We start from the raw sequence: 23,718 nt of genomic DNA on the forward strand, positions 1-23,718 counted from the left end.
GTCTATTCTATTGTAAGATAAATTATTAACTCTCGAAAAATACAATGGTAACTATGACTTGGAGTTTCAGCCTTTACTTTGTTATTTTCAGAATTAAAAACACATTCGTCTGTGTTTCCAGACAGTAATCAGTTTGGAAAATTTCTGAGAAATAAGCCGTTTCTCTGAATTTTACAGATCAGAATCTGGACTGTTACTTTACCCACAGTTCTTCAAAAAGCCTGATAGTTGGTGGATGTTTCACCTTTTAACGTACCCGTCTAACATGTCCAGTAGATGCACAGGTTTTAAATATTATGGATCTTTAATTTAACCAGTAAAGAAAATAAATAACTGGAAAAAAAACATTTAGAAACAACTTAAATTCACTGTAATGTGCATATGATGGATGAACATTTTGTTTCTCAGATTTCTGTGTTTCTCAGACTCTCTGTTGTTATTATAATTACTTTCAAAAGCATTTAGCAAAAGAAAAAATAGATAAAATTAAAAGGGATCTTAAGAGGAAGAATCCTCTAACAAAACAAAAGCTGACTTACTTAGTAAATCTGATTTTTGAAAGAATTTCTGGAAGAATCCTAAATGATTCTGGGAATGAAAGCTGAAACTAAGGAGGTTGATCAAGTTCAGTAAAAAACATATAAGCAAATGCTTCTTGGATGTGGCGACAAAGTGACACAAAACAGGTGCTCTTGACGCATGGATAAGCAATCAGTGTCAACAAAAAAAGAGGAGTGATTTCCCGAAAACATCACGGCACACTGCTGCGTCAAGTAACAAACTTAAAAAGCTTTTTTTTATTATAGATCAAAACAAGACCAATGCACATCGACCGCTCTTTGTGAAATCATCCCTCTTTTTTTTTTGTGGACACAGATAAAATTCACGTTTGTTCTCTGTCTTTACGGTCTCAAACGTTAATTGATCATCACAGCTTCAAATGAAATCACCATGTTAAGACTTTAGATGTGCATAAAATTAGAAACAGAAAAATGCCTTGAAATGAACAGAACTTAAGATCATAGAGGAAACTGTTGTCTTTGTTCAGACTTTATAAAACTCAAGATATGAGCAGCAGCCTGAGAAGCTGAGGGAGCAACGACGGTGTTGGATCTGTTTACTGTTCAGCAGGTTATGAATAAGATATGGCGGCTCAGAACAGGAGCAGCTGCTGGAGGCGACAAGCCAATCGGTCCGTCTCTGACTACCGAGTCACAGGGTCACATCGCCGTTCATGCCACCGAGGCTGCTGTCCGTCTCTTTGTTTGTTTGTTTGTTTGTTTATATATATTTAGATGAAGATAAAGCACTCTGCTCTCTGCTTCGTAGCACAAAGACAAAAGTGGAACTTTTCTCTTTAAAAACTCTCTGCGTCTATCAGTCCAACACACACAGATGTGCATTAGGTCACTCAGGCATTTCCAGCCAACACTGATTTACACACACACACACACACACACACACACACACACACACACGCACTCACACATACTGTTGCCTGCTCACCCACCCCCCTTAAATCCCACGGGAGCTTGAAACACTCACAAACACTCCACCAAATGGTTGCCACAGCAACACTCCCACAGCACTGTTTCACAGTCCGACTGTTGAAACAACTCTGCATGAGGCTGATGGGGACGGACAGAGCCGCCGCCCCGACCGCCAACTTCCACACTTTCTCCAATGTTCCCCCAAAGGAGGAGTTCAGTTTAGAGAAATAAAGTGCAAAAAAACCCCCCCAAAAAACCCATAATACAGCAGCGGTTGGCAAAATGAGGCCTGTGAGCCAAATCTGGGCCTCCTGCAAAAATATTACACCCCCAACACCAATGAAACCTGAAGTTTTGATAGTTTAGATCAAAACTTCTACATAACTGATCACAAACAATAAACAATTTATTAACATCTATTACTGCAGACTTTAGTTACTTTCATCAATGACTTATTAAATATAACTGCAGATCTGATGACTTAGAAGACGTGAAACAATAAATTGTTAATAAATGGATTTTCCTGCAGATGCTCTGCAGCTCTTTCCAGAAGGTAAGTGGTTGAACAGAACATTGGAGGTATCTTCCTAAAGAATGACATAAAGCAAATGTTATGGGGATAGGCTATAGAAATGATGGATTTTTCACAACCTGGCAACCCAAAAATTATGCTTATTAATGGCTTATAAATTAGTTCTAAAGCATTATTAAATTAACCATTAATTAATGCTTATAAACCCTTTATAAAAGGTGCCTTATCAGAAAGTGGTTAACACCGTTTTAGTTCCACAAGCTCAGTCTGTTGGACCAGAACAGGTTTGTTTTTAACACAGGTGGGCGTCAGTCCAACAGAAATGGTGTGTTGATGCCATTTTTCTCTAAGGAAACAACAACAGCAGCAGACTTCCAGTCAACGATAAATGAAGCAGAACGCTGTTTATCAAGTGCGAATAACCAAGTACGTCTTCAACTTTCCAAGTGCAACACAGAACATCGATTCACCAATGAGTTGTTTTTTGACCAAATTAAATTAAAATAAGCTGTAACTCTGTTTTTCACTTACTAAAGGGAAAAATAACATCTGTCCTCAGATACAATCCTAAACAGCATTATAAATCAACTTTATTCTTAAATAAAGAAGGCAGGATGGGAGGATTTGACTCCATCTAAGTCTAGTTCTTTTCACCTCTGACTAAACAAATTTCCTCTTTTGGATAGTAAAGTGGAATTTGATTTGATTTGATACTGCTATATTTATTACTACTATATGTTTTCTGGTTTCCATAATGATGCCATAATCACAGTTTGTAGTTAAATTAAGACATGAGGGATATTCCAGTGTTAGTAACATTATTAAAATGTGTTTTAGATGTGCATATATTTTTATTACAGCTCAAAAAACAAAATCCAGGAACTTGGTAGCTGTAGTCTTTACAATCAATAAGTTTGAGATCAATTTGTTTGATAAAATAAACAATGACACAAACCTCCTGATGGGAATTGTAAATTATAAAAATGCACTTTGCAGCACAAACCTGCTGTTTGTTTACTTGTTGGAAGATTTTCATCTGTTAGCAAAAGTATAATTGTTCTCACTGGTGGTCTGTTGATCAATTTGTTGACCAATCTGTAGATGGATGCCAGACTTGAAGTTGTCCCATTGAGTTTTTTTCCCGTTTATAAACAAATAAAGTTATATTTACATTCAATGTTACTCAGAACGCGTGTGTGCATCAGTGCGGCTCAACTCATTTAAGAGGAGCTGGAGGGTTGTTTATAGTCAATTATTAATTTCAAATTGCCGTGTCCTTGTTGAAATGGAGTCATTGAGTGTGTCTGGTTGAGTCTTACAGTTGATGTCACAAACAGGGTCAGGATCAGTTTACACAATGTGTAGAAATTCAGCAAACAGGCTAAATTGCCTCTTATTTTCTTGCATCATGCAAACTTCTCATGAAATTGAAACATTCTCAACTCAAGCAGATGTGTCTCCTCAGTTCACGTCACCTGGAGTGAACCTGCCTCTGCTCCCATCATTGACTTTGCATCGTAACATACAGATTATTCATCACTCTTAGTTTTTTTGTCACACTTGTATATGTTACTGTTTCATAACTTTATTATACAATCTAAGAGGGTTTCAGCTCTGTCCTCCCCTCTGGGCCCAAACACCCATCAGTCTCTCTTACTGCACAAAACGTTGCCAGCTGTCCCGTAAAGACGGCGTCACGAGGAGGAGAGCAGCAGCTGCCGATCCGCTCCAGACTGATGAGGGAATGGGTTCAAGGTGAGTGACGTCATGCAGGAGCATTCAACAGCTAATCCGAGAAAGGTGAGGTGCTTGTTGGAGGTGATACGCAGCTTGGAAGGGAAAATGTCTTTGTTTCTCAGGCTAATGTAGTCAGGCATCCATAAAATTTGTTGCAGGAAGTGTTGAAATATGAACTCACAGGATGGAAAACAAGCTTCATAACGACTTGTGTAAAAAATGATTTCAGGTGGGTGAAAAGAACAAAGGATTTGATTTTGCATGGTTTTTATTGACTTTCATGAACATCACCCCCTTTCTTTCAAAGTAATCCATGTTTTTTGTTACTTTTCACCTGCCTAAAATAGTTTTAAGCCATGCTAGCGCAAACACTGATTGGCCATCGGAGGTACTGTGGTGCCAATGGTGAGATAATTTTTTTTTTAAAAACAACAAAAAAACAGAGAGAGAGCACAATTATAGCATTTGATATGTTATGAACAGTTATGTTAATATATTATCATTTTATCTGTTTTGTGTCTTTGCTTGGTTTGTGCTGCCAACTTTATGTTTGCTTTTGATTCTGTGGTTGCTTGTTTTTTTTGTGGATCACATGACTTTTGTATTTGCTTATAATGCATAATGAGGTGAGATTACTACCATTAACCTCAAGGGTTGTTCTAAATCTCACCTGCACAATTTGCCTCTTCTCTTTTGTTGTTGTGTTTATGCTGCTTTGTTTTTACTGTGAAAATAAAAATAATCCTAAAAAAATAATCCTGAATTTTACACTGTATGCAGGTTTTATTTTCATGTATCGTTCTACAAATTATAAAATTATCAAATTCTATTTGCAGCTTAATTCTAATGGTTAGTGGTGTATCTCCGATGTCTGGGCAGATTTTTATTCCCACTCTGCACCTGTGTTAGCAGCTTCATATGACAATGTTAGTCTGCTGGACTCAGCTTTCTTTGTTCCAGACTGAAATAATAAATATCTTGAAAATGTTTGGATGGATTCACCCAATTTTACTGACTTTTCCTCACCAGCATGAAGTTGATTTGTGGCTCAGAGTGAAATAACTCGACAACTATCAGATGTTTGAATAGTGATAACTTTGTTGATCCCTTAACCTTTAATGTAGGACCACCTTCAGGTTCAAATTTTAATTGTCTAAAACTTTAGTTCATGAACAAATATCTGCAAATCTAATGACATGTACTTTGTGTTTAGTGCTAATTAAGCATGCTGAACGAGATGTTTATCATTGTAAACACTATGTGTAAATACAGCCTCATTGACCGTAGACTCCTGTTTACATGTTATCAGTTGCTAAGACGATAAAGAGGAAGACCTGGTGAGATCATACGTTCAACAGTTCTCCTGTAATAAATTGTAAAAATGCCCGAGTGACTGAAATAGTTGGGTTTTCCCCTGACAGCGATCCAGGACCAGGATATGTAGTCTGAGGGTCGTGGATCAGGGCTACAGAAAGGGCTCTCTGTAACATCACACAGCTGTAGCCTCCAGTGTCTGTGTCTGCATTCATCCACAAAACAAAAACTCTGATCTCAACTTTTCCAAAGGTGAGGGTGAGAATGAGTCATGTTGGTTCCCTCCGCTACGTAGTCAATAATCCATTTTAATCTCCTCTTCACTCGGAGCTCTTTTTCTTTTTCTTCATCAAAGCTTGTGCAAAAAAAAAAAAAAATGCTATTAAAGGATTTGGCTGGAGATTTTTTGTATTTTATGATTGTCTTATTGTCAACTAATCTCACGTGCAGAGCCAAAGTAACAATTAATTGTTCCACTTACAAGTACTGTGCCTTTATCCAAAGTCTGATATATCTTATTCCTCTGTGCAGTAGACCTCTGTTGTCCAAAAACTATTAAAAAGACATCAGTGAGCCACACGGCTGCACAGGGTGACATGTTCCTTCATCATGAGGTGTTTGGGCAAGTAAACAGAGCTGTTATTAGTCTTTGGAGCCGTTTTTAGACAAACTAACATGCACAAACTCTTCATTATGAAGGAATATGTGAGCCAGTGCAGCCATGTGGCTCACTGACGTGTTTTTAATAGATTTTGGACAACAACAGAGGTCCACAGCACAGAGGAATAAGATATATCAGGCTTTGGATACACACACAATACTTGTTAGTAGATCAATTCATTACTGCTTTGGCTGAGATTTGTTAACAGTAACAAAAATATAGAAAATCCCCAGCCTTATTAAGATAGTATAAAATTATTTGGCTGAAATCAAACTTAAATGTCAAATGAATCAACAGCTGTATCTGTTTTGCTGCTAACAATATAACCACCAAGTTCTACCAGTGGCACGATATACTGTCGGTCGTAACTGTTTGAGCCAACTGGAAGAATCAGGGTTCAGGTTTCTCTTGATGTTGGCTTCTGGGTTTGAGTAGTAAAAGGTGTTTCTTTTGGTTTTGTGCTCAAAGTTTTGGGAGCATTATATTTATTAGAGAAGTCAAAGATATTTTCACCGTCACATCTCAACAACAGAGACTGCAGCATTGTAAACACGACCTTTACTTTCACCAGTTGGGTGTAGTTTGGTATTTGCATTTGAAACAGGCCTTTGTGTGTGTGTGTTTGTGTGTGGGGATGTTTCTGTGTTTCAGCAGCTTGGCAGAAGCTCAGTGTCTGCCACCTGGTGAGTATCTGATGGTACTGCATGCTGCCTGGAAACTGAGTGAGCTGATGTTCCTTAGATCAAAGATCCAAAGTTGTTTTAATCATAATGAAACTATTACTTTGTTCATTCAAACATGTTTTTTTTTATTTGAAATATAGCTGAAATAAACATCTGAAACACATGTTCATGTTCTTGAATGAGCTGAGTACATCTGACAGGAAATTTGTGAGCAGAGGTCATCGACCTGATGATGAAAAGTTCACTACCGGCATATAAATAATGAGTCATAAGAGCAGCTACTTAGTGGACTAAGTGTAGTGAGATTCTTTTGCCAACTAAGGTCTTAGCTCTAAGTCCGTTTTTGAAGTTAATTTCATCCAAAGAAGGAAACAAACTAATGTAAGATCACAAACCAAACAACACCAACCAAAACTATTATCAAAATATGTAGTGCCCTGCGTGAAACACAAATAAATATGATTTGCATCCAAAATCTAAATGAGTGTAACTGTATTGATGTTTTAATATTTTTTACAAAAAAATGTAGCTTATTCTAGTTAATTTTGTACAAATGATGTGCACCTGGTATGACTGCTGATCAATTTCCAAACCATAGTCTTTTCAATTTTTTATGTACTTTTCTAACTTTGTCAGCTGTTGGTTTGCATTAATTTCTATGTGCCATGAATAGGTAATTGTTCACGATGAAACATCCTGTGTATTACTTTAAATATATTATTAAATTTATCAAAGACAAAATGGAAAGAAAACATGATTTCTGAATTAAACATGTGACACATGTTCATGTCACTGAATGAACTGAGTGTTATTGTTAGCTGTAACTTTGTGCATATAAATAGTTTGTCTCTCAGAAGGCAGATGGTGATTTAATGCTGTAAAACCTCTCAGGGAGCTCGAGGTGGGCAGTCTGGCGAACAAAAGATCTGACTGACAGAAATTATTTCATTTTGTAGTTCCATCATTATATTTATTTAATGTTATTGTGTTTATCTCATCTTGAGTTTTTAGGTCTGTATAAGCTCCTAGCTTCCTACCTCTATTTGTATTTGTTTACTTTGTTTTCTTTAAAGGATCACTGTGTAGGATTTAGTGGCCTCTAGTGGTGAGGTTGCAGATTGCAACCAACTGAATACCATCACCACCCACCACCACCCCGCCCCCCTTCCAAGCATGTAGGAGAACCTGAAAGGCCCTCTCTAGAGCCAGTGTCTAGTTTGTCTGCTCTGGGCTACTGTAGAAACATGGCGGCTCCGTGGAAGAGGACCCGCTTCCTACGTAGATATAAAGGGCTCATTCTAATGTAACAAAAACACAACAATTCTTATTTTAAGGTTCTTATACACTAATGAAAATGTAATTATGAATATTATATTCCATTTCTGCCAAGTCCATTCTGCTAGATGCCACTAAATTCTACTTGCTGCACCTTTAAGAACCAGTGTTCTTTTAACAATAACCACAATCGTTCCATAACCTGAACACAAGCAGTTTTTGTGTGTAAATCTAACCCGACCTTAATTGTAGCAGATGGTGGCAGATCAGAAATGGTCTCATGAATGTGTTTTGGAAAGCAACAAAGTTTAAAGTTTAGTTTGGAGGACTTGTTATTTGTGAAATGTTGAGTTTTTTTGCTTTTTTTTAAATTAGTTTTATGAATTGTTGTCTGTTATTACAACTCCAAACAGCTGTTTTCTCTAAGCTGATTCAGAGACAAAACACATTCATATAATTTTCATAAACTACCGACTGGACTGAAACGAAAGAAAATCTCAACAGTTTCACACAAAAAAAAATGATGTGTTTTGTTCTAAACAAGATTCCAAAAAGTTCACACTCTCACCACCAGCATCGCGTTCAGAGAGACCGAGCTTCTATCATTCTACCCGAGAGGTTTTCCATCACTCTCATAAAGAGCACATGACACATCTGTGAAACATTCATGACTGAACAGCTGCCAGCTTCGTTAAACACAGCGAGGGATTAAAGAAAAATACAATCTCAGTAACTCCCAACATATACTTTGTCCAGCTTTTAATACTTTCCAGATCTCCTTGATCTTGTTTTAATTTATTTTTTATCCGTTTCCAAAATTAGAATCCAAGATCTTCTCGTCCATCTCAGACTTTTCACTCCCAAGATAGCCGGACAGGAATCCCAGCAGCTTCTCGGCACGCTGACGCTTCTGTTATACTAGACAAGCCTTGTGTGTGTGTGTGTGTGTGTGTGTCTGACTTATCCTACTTTCGGTGACACATTTCAGATTAGAGACCAGTTAATTGGTCATTTTTCTGTGTCCCCAATTGGTAAAATGCTGATTTTTGGGTCAGTGGTTATGGTTATGGTTAGGGTAAGTCTCCAGGAAGTGAATGTAAGTCTATGTAATATCCCCAAAGGTGACCCAGGACAATGTGTGTGTGTGTGTGTGTTAGCCTGCCAACACTGAAACTCACTCATCCAACTGACTGCAGTGATTTACAGTGAATATGTTTCCCTGCGCAGCAACACTCTGATCACTGGCAAGAATCGGTTTCTTCCAGTGTTTCCATTACAACATGGATACAGTTCACAGTGAGTTATGGGTGAGTAACAGGTTTTTGGAGTGTCTGTTTCCATGTTCCACCACTCCATCCATCTCTTCTCTTAGCAAGCAAAACAGCGTGAAAAGCGAAACATGGTAACAAATGAAAAATTACAAGAGAACAGCTGCTTGTAGAGAGTTTGTTTTATCAATCATCAGTTCTAATTTTAAATAAAGGGTTAGTTTATGAAGTTAATTTCATCCAAATAAGGAAATGCAAACAACCAAGCAAGCAACCCAAAATTTACTGCTCAAATTTGAAACATAAATAAGTATAATTAGCATCCAAAATCAAAACTTAACCGTTACTGTCATTAGTTTCTTACTTTTGCTCTTTGTATTTATTGCACAAACCTTCTTGGGACAGAGATTCTGTGTTATGTCACATTTCTGCCTTTTTATTGGTCCTATAAAACACAGGAGGAAAATTCAGAAATATTCAACAGCAACCTGTCTTTCCAGAAATGAGTCCCAGTTACTTTGGAGAATAAACAGACCTCTGTCAGCAGGTTTCATGGGGACTATTTTAGTTTTCCATGAAAAATGAAAACAGTGAGGAACAATGAAAGAATGTGTGTTTTTTTTGTGATTTGCATGAATTAACCATATCCAAAAGGATGAGTTCACAGTTTTTCCAAGTCTTTCTTAGAACAACAGGCAGGAGCCCAAATGAACATTGAAACATGTTTTTCTTGCTGTAATCATTCCTCCTGTTCATACTGACCATTAGAAGATCCCTTCATAACCCCTTACAATGGAGGTGATGGGGGACAAAATCCACAGTCCTCCTTCTGTGCAAAAATGTATTTAAAAGTTTATCTGAAGCTAATATGAAGCTTCAGCATCCAAATAAGTCAAATCAAGTAGATATCTTTCAACGTTACAGTCTTTTTAGTGCCAAAGTTCCTCTTTTTGTTACTATACTTCCACCACAGCTCAACAGGGAAACACTGTCTGAGGAAACACAAAGAGGGAATTTGATGCTAAAAAGACTGTAAATGTGGCAGATATCCACTTGATATGAATAACTCAGACTGCTGAAGCCTCATATAAGCTTCACATCAACTTTTAGGTGCATTTTTGCATTAAATGACTGGATTTTGGTCCCCCATCACTTACATTAAGCACATTTGAAGGGGATTGAAACCCTCTCTCTACTGTTGCCTCTGTGCAAATCTTCTAAATAGCTTTTTTGTTTGTTGGTTTGCTACATTAAAGCTACTACATCTTATCTTTAATGAACTAATTATTAGTTTCTTTATTGATTACTTTGCTGATTATTTTCTTAATTAATGATTTAGTCTCAGCGGCTATGCTGATGTCTTCAATTTGCTTATTTTGTCTGACAGTCCAAAACCTCAAGATATTCAGTTTACTGGGTATACTGTATATATGACAAAGGAAAAAAGCAAACTGTCCGTGGATTCAGAGATTATTTAGCATTCCTGCTTGAAAAGTAACTGAAATGATCAATCCATCATCAAAACAGTTGCTGATTAATTTTCTGTCTATCGACTAATCGATTAATCTACTAACTGTTGAAGCTTTAATAATGAACCAGAGATTTTATCACAGTTGATCATTGTTTTAATTAGTACTTACAAAGCTGAGCATTATAATTAGTGAGCTGATATATAAATAAAATGTTACAGATTAACATTTTAAGGAGTTTACAGAGATATTCTCATACATTTGTAGCGTTATTACATATTGTGGGACATATTACAGTAATGCATTTAAAACCTTTTGTATACCAATCATCTAAAGAAGCTGTGTACCACATTTAGTAGCATGTGAACATAAACCTGTTGGATGGAGGGATGCTCCACCATCATGCAGGGTAGTGATGTCATTACGTCCATCCGTAACACAGGAAGTTCCTTTTCTCCGTACAGTCTCTGATCTCCAAACCGCCCATCTCATTCCTGGAGAAGGCTCCACATTGCTGCATTTTGAGGGGGCAGAGCGGCAGGTCAGAGTACAACATATCCGCCCCGTTCACCCACAGCCAACGACCGGCCAGGAAACGCAGGCCTGCCCACACCTGAGGAGAAGAAACAACCTCTGAGACTCATGATATTGAGTTGTTGTTTTTTTTTACCTTATGTGGTCATCTTTGTTGCTCAGTGCCCGTCATTGTTTAAGATTTTGTTTAAATTTAGGATGTTCAAGATTACGGTGATTGCCTTGTGACAAAAAGGCAACCTGTCCAGGATGGACCCATGTTTGTTGGGATAAGCTCCAGCCCTCCTGCATCCCTGCAGGTATAGGTAATACTACTTTCTGACACTATAAACAAAACAATTAATGGAAAAAAATAATCTGCAGATCAATAAATAATGAAAATAATCGTTAGTTCCACCCCTAGAGCAGAGAATTGTGGAGATTGTAGACGTAGCAAGGTGTGACATCACCCGTTGATTTGCATTGGAGTTGGTTCGAAGCCCAGAGTTGCAGCTTATGGTCGGCGCCATCTCATCCATTTGGAGCCAGGACCTTCTAAATAAGGAGTGTGGGGTGTTTCCCTTCATGGTCTGGAAACATGCCTCACTACCTCGGACCCAAGCTAACACTAGCTTACTGGGAACACACTTGGAATAACATTAGCTACTTGAGCTAGATTGTGCTAACAGGGCAGATATCATAATCAAGTAACACCAAACTTAGTGAAATATTGCAACAATAGTCCAACTCAGTTCGAGTCCTGAAGTCGGGGAGAGCAGCAGGTGAGCCAACTGTCAATCACAGCTATCAGTCAACGTCCACATGGGCTACATCACAGCTACTATAAGTCTTCAAATCATATTAATGGAGCAATAATTTCCAAAATGACCACCAGCACAGTTAGATTTAGCTAGATTTAGAGATTGAGACCATAATGACTGAAAAAAAATGATTAACTTATTTCTAGAGAGAACTTGAGGCTTTTTGAATAGGAGTCGGTCGGAGCATCTTTAAGGTAATTCTGCCTCAGGTCATGTTAGTTGTAGTAGGAAGCTGCTGCTCGACCTCCACATGTAGCACCTGTACAACAGATTTCATGCCAGCATTTCTTATAAGTGTTGCAGAATATGAACGCACCCTCTCAGTGACGGCCTCCTTGACCTTGTTCATCACATAGTTGTTGTCCACTCCAGGCTGCACGCTGACCAGGTCGTATCTTTGATAATATAACTTCAGGGATCGGCAGTGTTCCAACGCCTCCTCCCAGGTCTTGTTCTCCTTTACCAGGACCAGGTTGTCTGTGAAGCAGATGGAGGGAAACCGGGCAGCACAGTTTTGGGCGGCCATCTTTTTGCTCACAGAGGAGATGGAGACGCAGTCGCCTTTGTTCCCCGGCTCATCTACTGCCCAGTTTCTGTACTCAGACAACCCTGAGCTCCATTTCCATGCCTTACCTGCAGACAGATGTTGAAAGTTCAGCAACACAGATGAGATGGTTTTCTTAAGCTGTGTTTCACATGTTTTCCAAAAGTTTTCTTTATGAAAGAAGTGAAAGAGACTACTTTAAAAGGCTATATTTTTTTGAAATAACAATACATGAGCTGAGAATTATCAGCAACTCTGCAGCTCCCCTTGGCTTAATGGAGCTTTATAACGAGTTTCAGCTCATTGTTTAGCTGTCCGGCTGCAAGGTTACTGTTTTAGTTCACTCTCAGTGCTCTCATAGCATCATTTTCGGCTGCAGCAGGCAGCTGTTTTCAGAGAAAAAGCTCTAAAAACTCAATGTACACTACTTGCTCAGCACCAAATGGCAAACAGACACAGTTAGCTGTAGACTAGCTGGTGAACAAAGTGGAGCTTTTAGCAGCTAAAGAGTCAGATATTTCCCTCAGGAATTGATAGAGAGCAAAAACAGAGCTAAAAGAGAGTGAATATTGGACTGACATTCACCAGGTGGACAGAAACACAACACCAAATGAATGATAATGTTGCTCTGTAACTGCTGAATGTTTAAATAAGCTAACAAATTCAACATCTCAACTTAAAAGCTGATAATATGTCAGTGTTGTGTTCACTACTTTCTGTTTCCACTGTCCCCAAGTGGCCAAAAAACTTTCTAATTTTCGTGTCATATTGAATTGATTGAATTCTCTGAAAGCTCAGATAGATCAGATTTGGTGCTTCTTAGTACGGAAGTTCCTGAAAATCAAGCAAATGGGGAAGCCATTCAACAAGATTAAACCCACATTTACTGGACATGGTGTTATATTGTCAATGCACACTATTTTTAACCCTCACTCGACCAACTTTGTAAACATACAACCATCTTGAGTTGTCCTGTTACGTGAACGCTCGTAGGCTGTAGACATGGGAATCTGTGTCTCTACCATCCATCCCATATGACGTGAATGCAGCATTCACTATTTGAGATGGTGACTTAACAGATTTGGTGCCATCCTAGAAAAAAAATCTCACTAATGGATAAATTACTGGACTGAATACAAAGTAATATTTCATAAAAACATATTAGGCTGCGACAGTGTGAGTCTTTACCATCTTTGTATAGTCCAGTCCAGACTGGAAAGTCCTTTGATTTGAAAGCTGACATCAATTTGTCATAGTCTGTAAAAGCTGCCAAACCATCATAGTCTTTCCTGCAATAATCCTGGGCTTCAGACCACGTCTTCGACTGTGGTATAAAGGTGTACTTGGAGTAGGTATTTTGGAGCTTTTGACAGAAGAAGAAGAAATTTCCTTTGCAATTGGCGCCGTAAATCCTTTCAAGAGAAACATAGAAACATGAACAACAAAACAAACATAAAAAAGTGTGATACATAAATCCACTTTATCCTTTTTTTAAGGAAAAACATTCCAGTGTTGACCGTGTTAATCATTAAAGGAACATACCAGTGTTTTTGTTGTTTTTTTTTTTGGCCCATTTACTACAAATATATACTTTGCACTATTGCTATTGCTTTTGATTTTTGAGTGTAGTCTATCCTCTACCCTACTACTCTGTGGTGGCCGAGAGCCACAGCTTAATGCACTGCAATTTAAGAAAATACATGCAAATAGTCAGAACACAAGCAAATTAAGAAACACGTTCACGAATCTGACAACACGTAAGGACACTCCACAAATACATCATTCTGCACAGTGAAAAGAACTACATCAAACTGGAAAACAAGAAGCAGAACATATTTTTGACTGGAGTGGGACTTTAAAATGAACATAGAAAAATGTTAAAAACTTGTGTTTTACCCATGTGCTTGTGTTTTCTTACATCCCTATCCATACCACTAAATATTCATAACTAAATAAGCAGCAATCAAGGTCAAAGTTCAGAAACAAACTTCTGTAGTCAGTTTAACAGAATTTCATACTCAAAAACGGAGCTAATCTGCTTCATCATGTGTGGGTGTTGATCAGATTTGATTTACAGTAGCCACAACTGTCAAAAGATTTAGAGCTCACACAAAAAGACAGATAAAGAAACATCAATCTAACCATAACTGTTCTAACTTTGGCAGATAATGTGTTCATATAAGAAGCTAATTGAGAAAAGTTTTCAGGGTTTTTAAGATGCACCTCGAGACAACCATCTGTTTCCATTCATTTCTGCATGTTATAAAAATCAACTTAACACATCTTTAATAACAATAACAGCAGATAAAAGTGTTTAATTGTAAAGAAGAGGGTCCAAAGGCTGTTTGGAACATTTAAAAAGAATATCATGAAATATAAAACATGACAGCATGCTTATGAAAAATATTCACCAGTAATACAAAGTAAATGTGATTCGAATTAAATCTAATTAACATGTGAAAACACAGTATTAAACGAAAGTGTAAAAACAGTCTCACATTACCATCTGCCCTTGTGAACGGCATAAGCACAGTCATCAGTGCTGTCCGGCTCACCGTACGCCCATTTGATGGAGTAATTTTGTCCGTCAGACCAAATCCACTTATTGTGAGTCGAAGAAGAGGTGTCCGTGTCTTTATGAAGGCCGATCCATGCACGATAACGTCCCATGTTCGTACTGTCTGCATCTGACTCCGTGTAGAAGATGGCCAAGTCAATGTAGTTGTTTCTATTTGGACATAAAAATCAGACACTTCATTTGCAAAGTGATCTGTCAGAACACAATAGAAGGCAAAAAAAAAAAAAAGAATAAAAGGCAAAAATGCCAAAAGAATAATCTTTAACAAATAAATAAATAAATAAAATAGTACTCACAGGAGAAGATGTTTTGTGATTTGTTTCCACTGTGTGTTGCATTGTGGGACAATATTGTCCACGCACAGCAAATTCAAAAATTGATATCACAATTGTATTTAATGTACCAATTATACTATATTTAATATATGTCTGGTTTGGGTAAACTTAATTTTGTCACTTTTTCAGCGTGAACACACGTTTACGCCACTGTAGCACTAAATGCTAACGTCATCACTCTAACATGCTCACAATGACAATGTGGATATGCTGATGTTAGGTACAACTGTACCTACCGAACATCAGTGGTCACCAACTTAGCATCTTTAGCATGTCAACATGCTAACATCCGCTGTGATGGGAATGTCAGTTTTGTATGTGTAAGTAATGAACACACATACATTTTCAGTAATTAAAGCAACTTAAGTGATGAAAGAGCAAAGAAACTCAGCAGGAAATAAATATAGAAATTTGATTGGTTTTAAGTCATCATGATTAGGGTTGCAATGATGAGTCAATCGCCAGAGAATTAAATGGACTGCACTTATATAGCGCCTTTCTAGTCTTCTGACCACTCAGAGCGCTTTACGCTACATGTCAACATTCACCCATTCACACACACACATTCATACGTTGATGACAGAGGCTGCCATGCAAAATTCTGTGACTTCAGCTTCTCCAATGTGAGGATTTGCTGCCTTTCTCTGTTTTATATAAGGGTAAACTGAATATCTTTTGGGTTTGGACTGTTGGTCTGATGGAACAATACATTTGATGACACCACCAAGGACATAGGGAAAATATAATGGACATATTTCAATATTTTTTGATATTTTATAGAAATGAATCATTTATTAATCGAAAAAAAAATCATCACCAGATTAAAATTGATAATAAAAGCCGTTAGTTGCAGCCCTGATCATGTTTATCCCACCAAAGTTGAAGTGCCTGCAGTCGGCCAGTCCAGCTCCGCTCACTGAGGTTTGAATTTTAGGGGCGATAAAGTTGGTCAGTTGCAGAATGAAAACTCAACAAACGTGTGATGGATTGCCATGAAATTTTGTACAGACATTTATGTTTCTCAGAGGATGAACCCTACTACCTTTGGTGCTCATCTGAATTTTCCTCTGGCGCCACCGTGACATGGACATTTGTGGTTTTAAGTTAAATGTTTCTTCAACTATTGGATGGATTACCATGAAATTTGGTACACACATTCCTGTCCCCCTCAGGATGAATTCTAATAACTATGGGGATCTTGTGTTAAGTTTTCAGCGAGCGGCATCATCAGGTCAAACCTTCAGTTTGTCTAATACTTTAATATAAGACCAAATACCTGCAAAACTACTGACATTCCCATCAGCCTCAGCTCTACTTTGCAAAATGTTGCTATCATGCTAAACTAAGGTGGCAACCATGATGAACATGACCTGCATAACATCAGGATGCTAATATTTCCATTGTGAGCATTAGTTTGCTTTTATTTAATGTAATGCCAAAAGCTTTACTTTGTATAATCATAAATAATAACTTCTAATAGCTACTGATGATAATGTGAATAAAGAGTGAACCCAACCTCCTGCAGAAGCTTTGCGCCTCCTTCCAGGTTAAATGATTTCGGAAGACTGTATACTTTTTCCACACCACCGATCCCAGTCCAGACACAGTACTGCTGAGGAGGAGGAGTAGGAGGAGCAGGAAGGGTCCTGAGAGGCAGCTCTTCATCATCATCATCATCATCATCATCATCCTAATTCTGTTGTGCCAGTAACAGAAAGCATCATAGTTAACCCAGAATAAACTGACTTTTTAAACATTACTGAGATCAATGCAGTTATTCATATTTGTGAGCATTATAGTTGCAGAGATTTGACAGTTTTTACTAAAAACTAATGGTTCATTACTTTTAAAATTAACTAAAAACTTTACCAACCACCTTAACAACCAATAACCAGCTGAGTGTTGTTACCTGTCCTCATGTGTTGTTGTGAGAAACACCTGCTGCTGCTCGATGAGCCTCCAGATTCCAGCTGAACTTCCACTTTAAGTACCACATATCAGTAAAATCATTTGACTAGCAAACACACTTAAATTAACTATCAGCTCTCCGTCACTGAATCTGCAGAAACCATTTGACTATTGGCAAATGAAGGAGGGATTTACGTACAGGCATGAAAAAATGAAAGATATATTTTGTCCTAGAGACACCAGGAAGCAGAGGGATAAAACTACTGCGTTGCTGCTGCACTGTCAGGACATCTTAAACATCCTTAAAATACAGTTCTGTTCTGAATTACCGTGCAATATTGAACTAGGTTAACCATAAAACTTGTTTATGGTCACAGTGCTTTCTAAGAGAGATGAGTTTAGCAGGCAGAGGCTAAGCAGACTTACAGTAATGGCACTGCATAAAAATAACTGCATGTGATGAGATAATGTAATCCAGAAGGGCCAGTTTGAGTAACACATCCATGAGTCTGAAGACTTATCAGTTTATAATATATAATACCATCTCTGTCCCGTATGTGTGTGTGGTTTCTTGTCTCTCCTCTTCTGTATGTGAATGGTGTAATGTGATTTTCCACTGTGTGTTTGTGTAGTCTGTCCTCTTTCCAGGTCTCCATGGTGATGGAGGTCACGTCGCTCAGGTCTTATTTGTTTTTGGTGGAACCTGGACATGTTATCAGTCTATCTTTCATTTTTTCATGCTGTATTTCTGTCATTTTACTTTGTCTGTTTTGTACACACATCCATTTCCTGTCTGCCCATCCTGGAAAAGAAAGGGTTCCTTCCTCTGTTGCTCTTCCTGAGGTTTCTCACATGTTCCCTGTTAATGTTTTGTTTTTTTGAGGGAATTTTTCCTTATTGAAATTGAAGGTCTAAGGATAGAGGATGTTTTTATTGCTGTATTGATTGTAAAGCCCTCTGAGGCAAATTTGTGATTTTGATAACAAAAAAAAAAATTGACTTGAGACAAGATTTTACAACTGTGGAAAGTTACATCACATTATAAAATGTTTATCTGTCATCACAATCAAAAAAGTTCATGTAACAAAATAATCTACCAGGAATGTGCACTTACACATATTTGATCAAAGCAGCACCTTGAGAACAAGGCATTGCAACAAAAGTTGGGCCAGGATCAACTTTTTTGCTGAATTATCCTTTCTTGTTTGTTTGTTTTTGCTTTTTTTTGCCATAACCCTCTGCATTACTGGCTCCCTAACGTGACAATGCAGGAGACAATATGTGACATGGTGCTAAAGTTTGTCAACTGTCAGCCAGCTGTTGCAAGGTAATCATGTCTGTCGGCTTCATAGCAGTGAGTCATATTGACATGATGGTGGAAAATCAAGTGTCAGTTTGTTATTATCCAGGTCTGAAATTAGGAGACGAGTGATTTGTTTTTCATCAACAGCAATTGGCTGCAGCCACAAAGGTCAGTGCAGCTCAGGTCAAACAAAGGGAGGAGATGTGCACAAAAGCTGTTTTGTCATGATAATGTGAATAATCCTGCTCCTCTTCCAACGCACCTAGCTAAAACTTTAGCTAGCTAGAAAACGTGAAATGCATCAAGAAAAACTTGAGATAACATGTTTGTATAAACAAGAAAACATCCCTCAGTCCCTCATAATAAATATATGCAAACAATCAGCCTTGATTGTGCACGAAAAAGTTTATTAAGGGATGTAAATTTAACTGATGACATCACAGTGCAACTCACCTGACTGCACTATTCTTAGTGATAAATAAATCAAAATTCTCCTCATGGATCTCCAAATATTTACAAGAATTAAACAGAATGAATTTCATCAAAGTAGTAATATAGAACATAATGGAGAAGAAAACATTCTGCATATTAAGATTAATGATGCATCAATTTATTCTTTGATACCTTTTTCAACTGCAATCACAGTGCAAGTAAACTCTGAATTATACCTGAAACAAAAAGAAGACAGTCATTAGTAATGAATATTTTCTGTTTATCACATGCAGAAACTCATGTGGTCAAGTCTTCAGATTTAAAGCATTTTAATTAAAAGCCTTCTTACAGATCAACACCCAACAGTTTGCCACAGGAATGAATTCATGACATAATGTATTCCCCCAAATTAACTAATGAGTTACAGATTGCGGTTAGTCTTTGGAAACCACTGGTTTCATATTTAACAATGTGTTGTATTTTAAAAGCTTGTTATATTATCCACTGATTCAAATCTTCATCTGAAAAGTAACAAAAGCTTTCAAATAAATGTAGTGGAGTAGAAAGTACAATATTTCCCTCTGAAATGTAGTGGAGTGGAAGTATAAAGTAGCATCAAATGGAAATACTCAAGTACAGTACAAGTACCTAGACATTATACATAAGTACAGTACTTGAGTAAATGTACTTAGTTACTTTTCACCACTGTATTCACCTGGGCAGGACATGCTCCTCTCTAGCTGCTTTAAAGATTCTCCTGTCAGCATGCGGATCTCATCCTTCAGCCGGCGCTGGCCGTCCAGAGTCAGGTGCCAAAAGCAGGACTTCCTCTTGCCATCTCTGCACAGCTGGTTGCAGGTTTTGCGGAAGCTGCTGTTGAAGCAAAGGTTGTGTCGAATGGTGTTCTTCCAGCCCTCAGGAGCTGTCTGAAAGAAGGGGAAGTGTTCTCTGGAAAAGGACATGAAGGAAGATGATTGAGGACCACAAGGGAGCTTAAACCCTGAAAACTGGCCGTGATGCTGCATGTTGCTCCAAATACAACTTCATCATTGTGAATGACTAACAGGCCCTTTGAGGTAAGAGTCACATTTTGGAAAATACAGAACAAGTATTTGCTATTAAACACATAGCCATATGAAAAGTTCACTATTAATTTAATTTGTGTGTGACCTATCCAGAGTTAGGTTTAGCCTAGCTTAGCACAAAGACTGGAAGCAGGCGGAAGCTGCTAGCTAGAAATCATTCAGCAACTTTAAATATGTCTATTTGGTTGAATGTTTGTTGTATTTTCTCTCGTCATGGGACCTTAAATCTTTGTCTTTAAATCATTGTGTAGTATTTTGCTAAATTATTGAATTCTGACCTAGTGAAGTTATAAATCTGCTGGACTTTGAGGCTTCCGGTGTGGCTGCTCTTAAGTGCCAAAGCGATGAGGATGCAGTAATTCACCGGTGGACGAGGCCAGCATCCTGGCTTCAGGGTCTTACTGTCCTGGAAACATACAGACACCAAGTGAAGATCCATTTGAATCTGATCTGAAATACAGTTTTCCATTTTAAATTTTCCAAAGCATCCAAGAAACATTTGAGGATGTGCTTTCTTGAAAAGGTCCAGTGTATTTAGGGTGCCAAAGCCGAACATCCTCACCCTGACTTTTGTGGTTCTCCCTTTGCGTCTGCTCTTGGTTGATCGACAGGAGGCGTCCTCATCCTTTATGCAACAGTCAAGAACAAAATACACACATAAGCACATTGATTCCTGTATTAGCGTCTGTGGTCTTAATGATTTTTAATAAGTAAATTTACTCAGGTACTGCACTAAGGTACTATTTTGAGATATTTATACTTCACTACATTTCAGATAGAAATATTGTAATTTTTACAGCTTTACATACAAAACATATCAATTTATAAACTATGGTGCATTGATAAAGATGAATCTACCCAACAGTTTATGAAGCAGTTATCTACATAATTAAAGTGTAGCTTACAAATTAAAGCATCAACAATAACGATCCAATAATATGATAAACATTGAAGGGGCCATTCTTCATAATGAGTACTATTACTTTTAATATTTTAAGTCATTTTATGTATTTTTACTTACATAAAATATTGAATGCAGGACTAATAAAGGTGTATTTTTATAGTGTGGTAAATGGTATAGGGTTGCAACTAACGATTACTTTCATCATCAATTAATCTGCATATTATTTTCTCAATTAATCAGTTAGTCTGGAGCAGATGGTGACATCAACAAATGTCTTTTTGTCTGACCAACAGTCCAAAACCCCCAAAATTTCTTTACCTTATTGTAAGACCAAGAAAAGCAGCAAATTCTCACATTTGAAAACCAAAAACCATCAAATGTTTGGCCTCTGTGCTTGAAAAATTACTTTAAATGATTAATCAATTATTAAAATAGCTGCAGATTCATTTTCCTTTGATTGATGATTAATTGACATTAATCACACACACACACAAGCAGGTAATGTGAAACAGATGTTTGCAGTGTATACCAGATACTCAGTGGAGGACACAGAGTGCAGCAGTTTCTCCTGGAGAGGAGCATCATGGGTAGGTGGACGTTGGGTCTCTGCAGATGTTCGGATTTCCTCTGCATGTTCACAGAGACTCAGCTGATCTGCTGCAGTTTGTCCGTACTGGATCGGGCAGGCGATGTTTGGATTCACTAACAGCCACAGGTTTGGCTTCACAAAGGTGTCTGATAGACAGAATAATCATGGCAGACATTCGAGGTGTTACAACAATCAGTTCACTGTAATTTATTTCGGCAAATTAGAAAGAAAGACGTTGCTGTTTTTCCAGAATAAAAAGAAGGTTTTCAAGGTTTCTGGCAAAAAGCGACAACAATAAAAGTTTCATTGGAAAAAAAGAAAAATCAGCGCCAACATGTTTATCCTCATCAAGAGGTGAGAGAAGAAAACAACAATACTGATGTGTTAATGATGGCGCTTGATTGTATCTGCCAATCTTTTGTTTTTTTCTTTTTTACCATTCCAACACTAAAGATGCATTTTGGGATTTTCCACACACACCAGTGACTCTATGAAGCAATGTTTTGATCAGCAGGTCCCTGTTGTTTGCATCTCGTCCCTCTGTTCCCCGTTTCTCTGACTGACAGTTGAAGAAGGATGGTAGCTGATGTAAACAATGCAGACTTTGAAATACTGAAAAACAACATTTTATGAGGTAGGAAATGCATTCAACATATTTGTTAAGTTTTATTAATACAGCTGCGTTAAAAAGGTATGGTAGCTGTGTGTGTAGACTCTGTAGCTACACTGTAGCTGATGTGCTACAGAAATCTACACTACACGTCGAGGCAACAGCAGCTACAGATTAGATTTTCACTTTGCTTATTAGCATCGTTTCATTCAGTTCAAAGATTAGAGTCACTGACTTTGTGGTTTGTTCACTTTTTTCCTAAACTAAGCTGTTGCACATGGACCAACGATCATCGCAGATTCTGACTGTCTTCAGTTCAGTCGTATGTTCAGACTTTTCTTTATAAAACTGTCCTATACAAGCACATAAGTTTACTAGCTTAGCAGCCTATGATGAGATATCAGATTATGATTATTTCTATAGCTTTCACATCCTTCTAGTATGCTTTCATGAGGAGGTGAAGTACTGTGAATCATGGCTGTGCTGACAGCAGCGCCCTCAGTCACCAGTGAGAAGCTCCGCTGATAAAAGCTACTGATTCGGTCAGTGACGACAGAGATTCAGTAAAGCCAGTTCACTTTGAAGATTCATTGATAAAGATTTGTTCATTCATGTGCTGAGCACCTGTACAACAGATGTGTGATGTGGGGACCAAAAGAACTGTGATTGATTAGCACAAGCTGCCAGTGTTTTCTCTCTCTGTGGGGAGGCTGCTGAGATTGAAGACAAGATGAAGCAAACTGAGAAAAAGCTTCTTTTCAGTATCACACACGAAGCAAATATGATTCATCCATTTAGTGTTGCAGTGACGCTCAACAGGAGACATCAGACACTTACCTTTAAGTGAAAACCTACACCGTATATCTATGGCAGGAATCCCGTTAACCACTCACATCGATCATAAGAGCAGCTTTAGGCCTCAAAGATGAACACTACATTGTGACATTCTCAACTTAATTTCATTGAAGAACTTGATGTTTTTCCCTCCACTCACCTGATGTTTTATCGTACCAAATGAATTCATCTTTTCTTCTTGAGGCTCGTGCAGAGGGTCTCTGCACCACGTATTGATCACTCAGTTTGTCATCTGTCATCAGTGAGAGAAAAACACAAACAGAAAACAGTCAATTCAACATTTGGACGCCATTCAAAGTTCCTGAATATAATACGAAACCTTAAATGGAACTTGTTTCTACTGGGGAACTTTTCTCTCGTCATTATTTATGTTCTAATTAAAGCATCAATTGAGTCTTCAGCTGTTGTCTTTGTTGTTTGGAGTGAATGAACCTGACAAATTTAATTATCGTCCTTTAACTTAAAGTGAAGCCAAACAGCAAAGAGGAAAAGACAACTGTCACCGTGATAAAACTGGTCAGTGGTTGTTGCCAGTTTCAGCTCCTTGTCCATGTCCCAGTCCGTCAGGCCGACAGAGCAGTGCAGGTCAAAGAGTCGAGCTTTGGTTTTCAGCTGTAAAGTCATGGCTGGATGTGTGTTACAGAAGCTCTGTGATAGTTGATGCAGGTCGACTGACGGACCTGCAGCAGCTGGACCTGAACAGCCTGATTGGACTCAATTAAACCTAAAGAGAGTTCAGCTTGTACTGAAACTCTTTCCAGGTAAATATTTGTACCTGCAGTTGACAAAGTTGAATTAAATAGATCAGAATT

At 37.9% G+C, this 23,718-nt stretch overlaps 2 protein-coding genes across 2 annotated transcripts; both read right to left on the reverse strand.

Annotated features, from left to right (window-relative positions):
• Window positions 1-10,527: 10,527 nt before the first annotated feature.
• On the reverse strand, window positions 10,528-18,922 carry LOC122985600 (macrophage mannose receptor 1-like). Its single transcript, XM_044356384.1, has 6 exons — window positions 17,130-18,922; window positions 16,737-16,916; window positions 14,811-15,035; window positions 13,496-13,719; window positions 12,080-12,396; window positions 10,528-11,042 (listed from the first exon to the last, which is right to left on the reverse strand). Exons 2-6 carry the CDS (start codon window positions 16,907-16,909, stop codon window positions 10,851-10,853), a joined length of 1,131 nt encoding a protein of 376 aa, XP_044212319.1. The 5' UTR covers window positions 16,910-16,916; window positions 17,130-18,922; the 3' UTR covers window positions 10,528-10,850.
• Window positions 18,923-19,019: 97 nt separating this feature from the next.
• foxr1 (forkhead box R1) lies at window positions 19,020-23,616 on the reverse strand. Its single transcript, XM_044356408.1, has 7 exons — window positions 23,410-23,616; window positions 23,046-23,138; window positions 21,382-21,587; window positions 20,511-20,573; window positions 20,227-20,354; window positions 19,579-19,811; window positions 19,020-19,099 (listed from the first exon to the last, which is right to left on the reverse strand). Exons 1-7 carry the CDS (start codon window positions 23,528-23,530, stop codon window positions 19,071-19,073), a joined length of 873 nt encoding a protein of 290 aa, XP_044212343.1. The 5' UTR covers window positions 23,531-23,616; the 3' UTR covers window positions 19,020-19,070.
• Window positions 23,617-23,718: the final 102 nt, after the last annotated feature.

The sequence above is a fragment of the Thunnus albacares genome, chromosome 1, assembly GCF_914725855.1.
Source record: "Thunnus albacares chromosome 1, fThuAlb1.1, whole genome shotgun sequence".
In the NCBI taxonomy this organism is placed as follows: Eukaryota; Metazoa; Chordata; class Actinopteri; order Scombriformes; family Scombridae; genus Thunnus; species Thunnus albacares.

Bases quoted from the DNA above. Each gene is read 5' to 3' on its own strand.
- LOC122985600 (XM_044356384.1), bottom strand. From the start codon at position 16,909: ATGATGATGATGATGATGATGATGATGAAGAGCTGCCTCTCAGGACCC. The intron at 15,036-16,736 runs GTTGGGTTCACT...ATGTCCAAATAG, and splicing joins GCGCAAAGCTTCTGCAGGAG to AAACAACTACATTGACTTGG. The intron at 13,720-14,810 runs GTAATGTGAGAC...TTCTCTTGAAAG, and splicing joins GCCGTTCACAAGGGCAGATG to GATTTACGGCGCCAATTGCA.
- foxr1 (XM_044356408.1), bottom strand. From the start codon at position 23,530: ATGACTTTACAGCTGAAAACCAAAGCTCGACTCTTTGACCTGCACTGC. The intron at 23,139-23,409 runs GTGACAGTTGTC...CACTGATGACAG, and splicing joins CACTGACCAGTTTTATCACG to ATGACAAACTGAGTGATCAA. The intron at 20,574-21,381 runs GTATACACTGCA...TGTTGCATAAAG, and splicing joins TGTCCTCCACTGAGTATCTG to GATGAGGACGCCTCCTGTCG.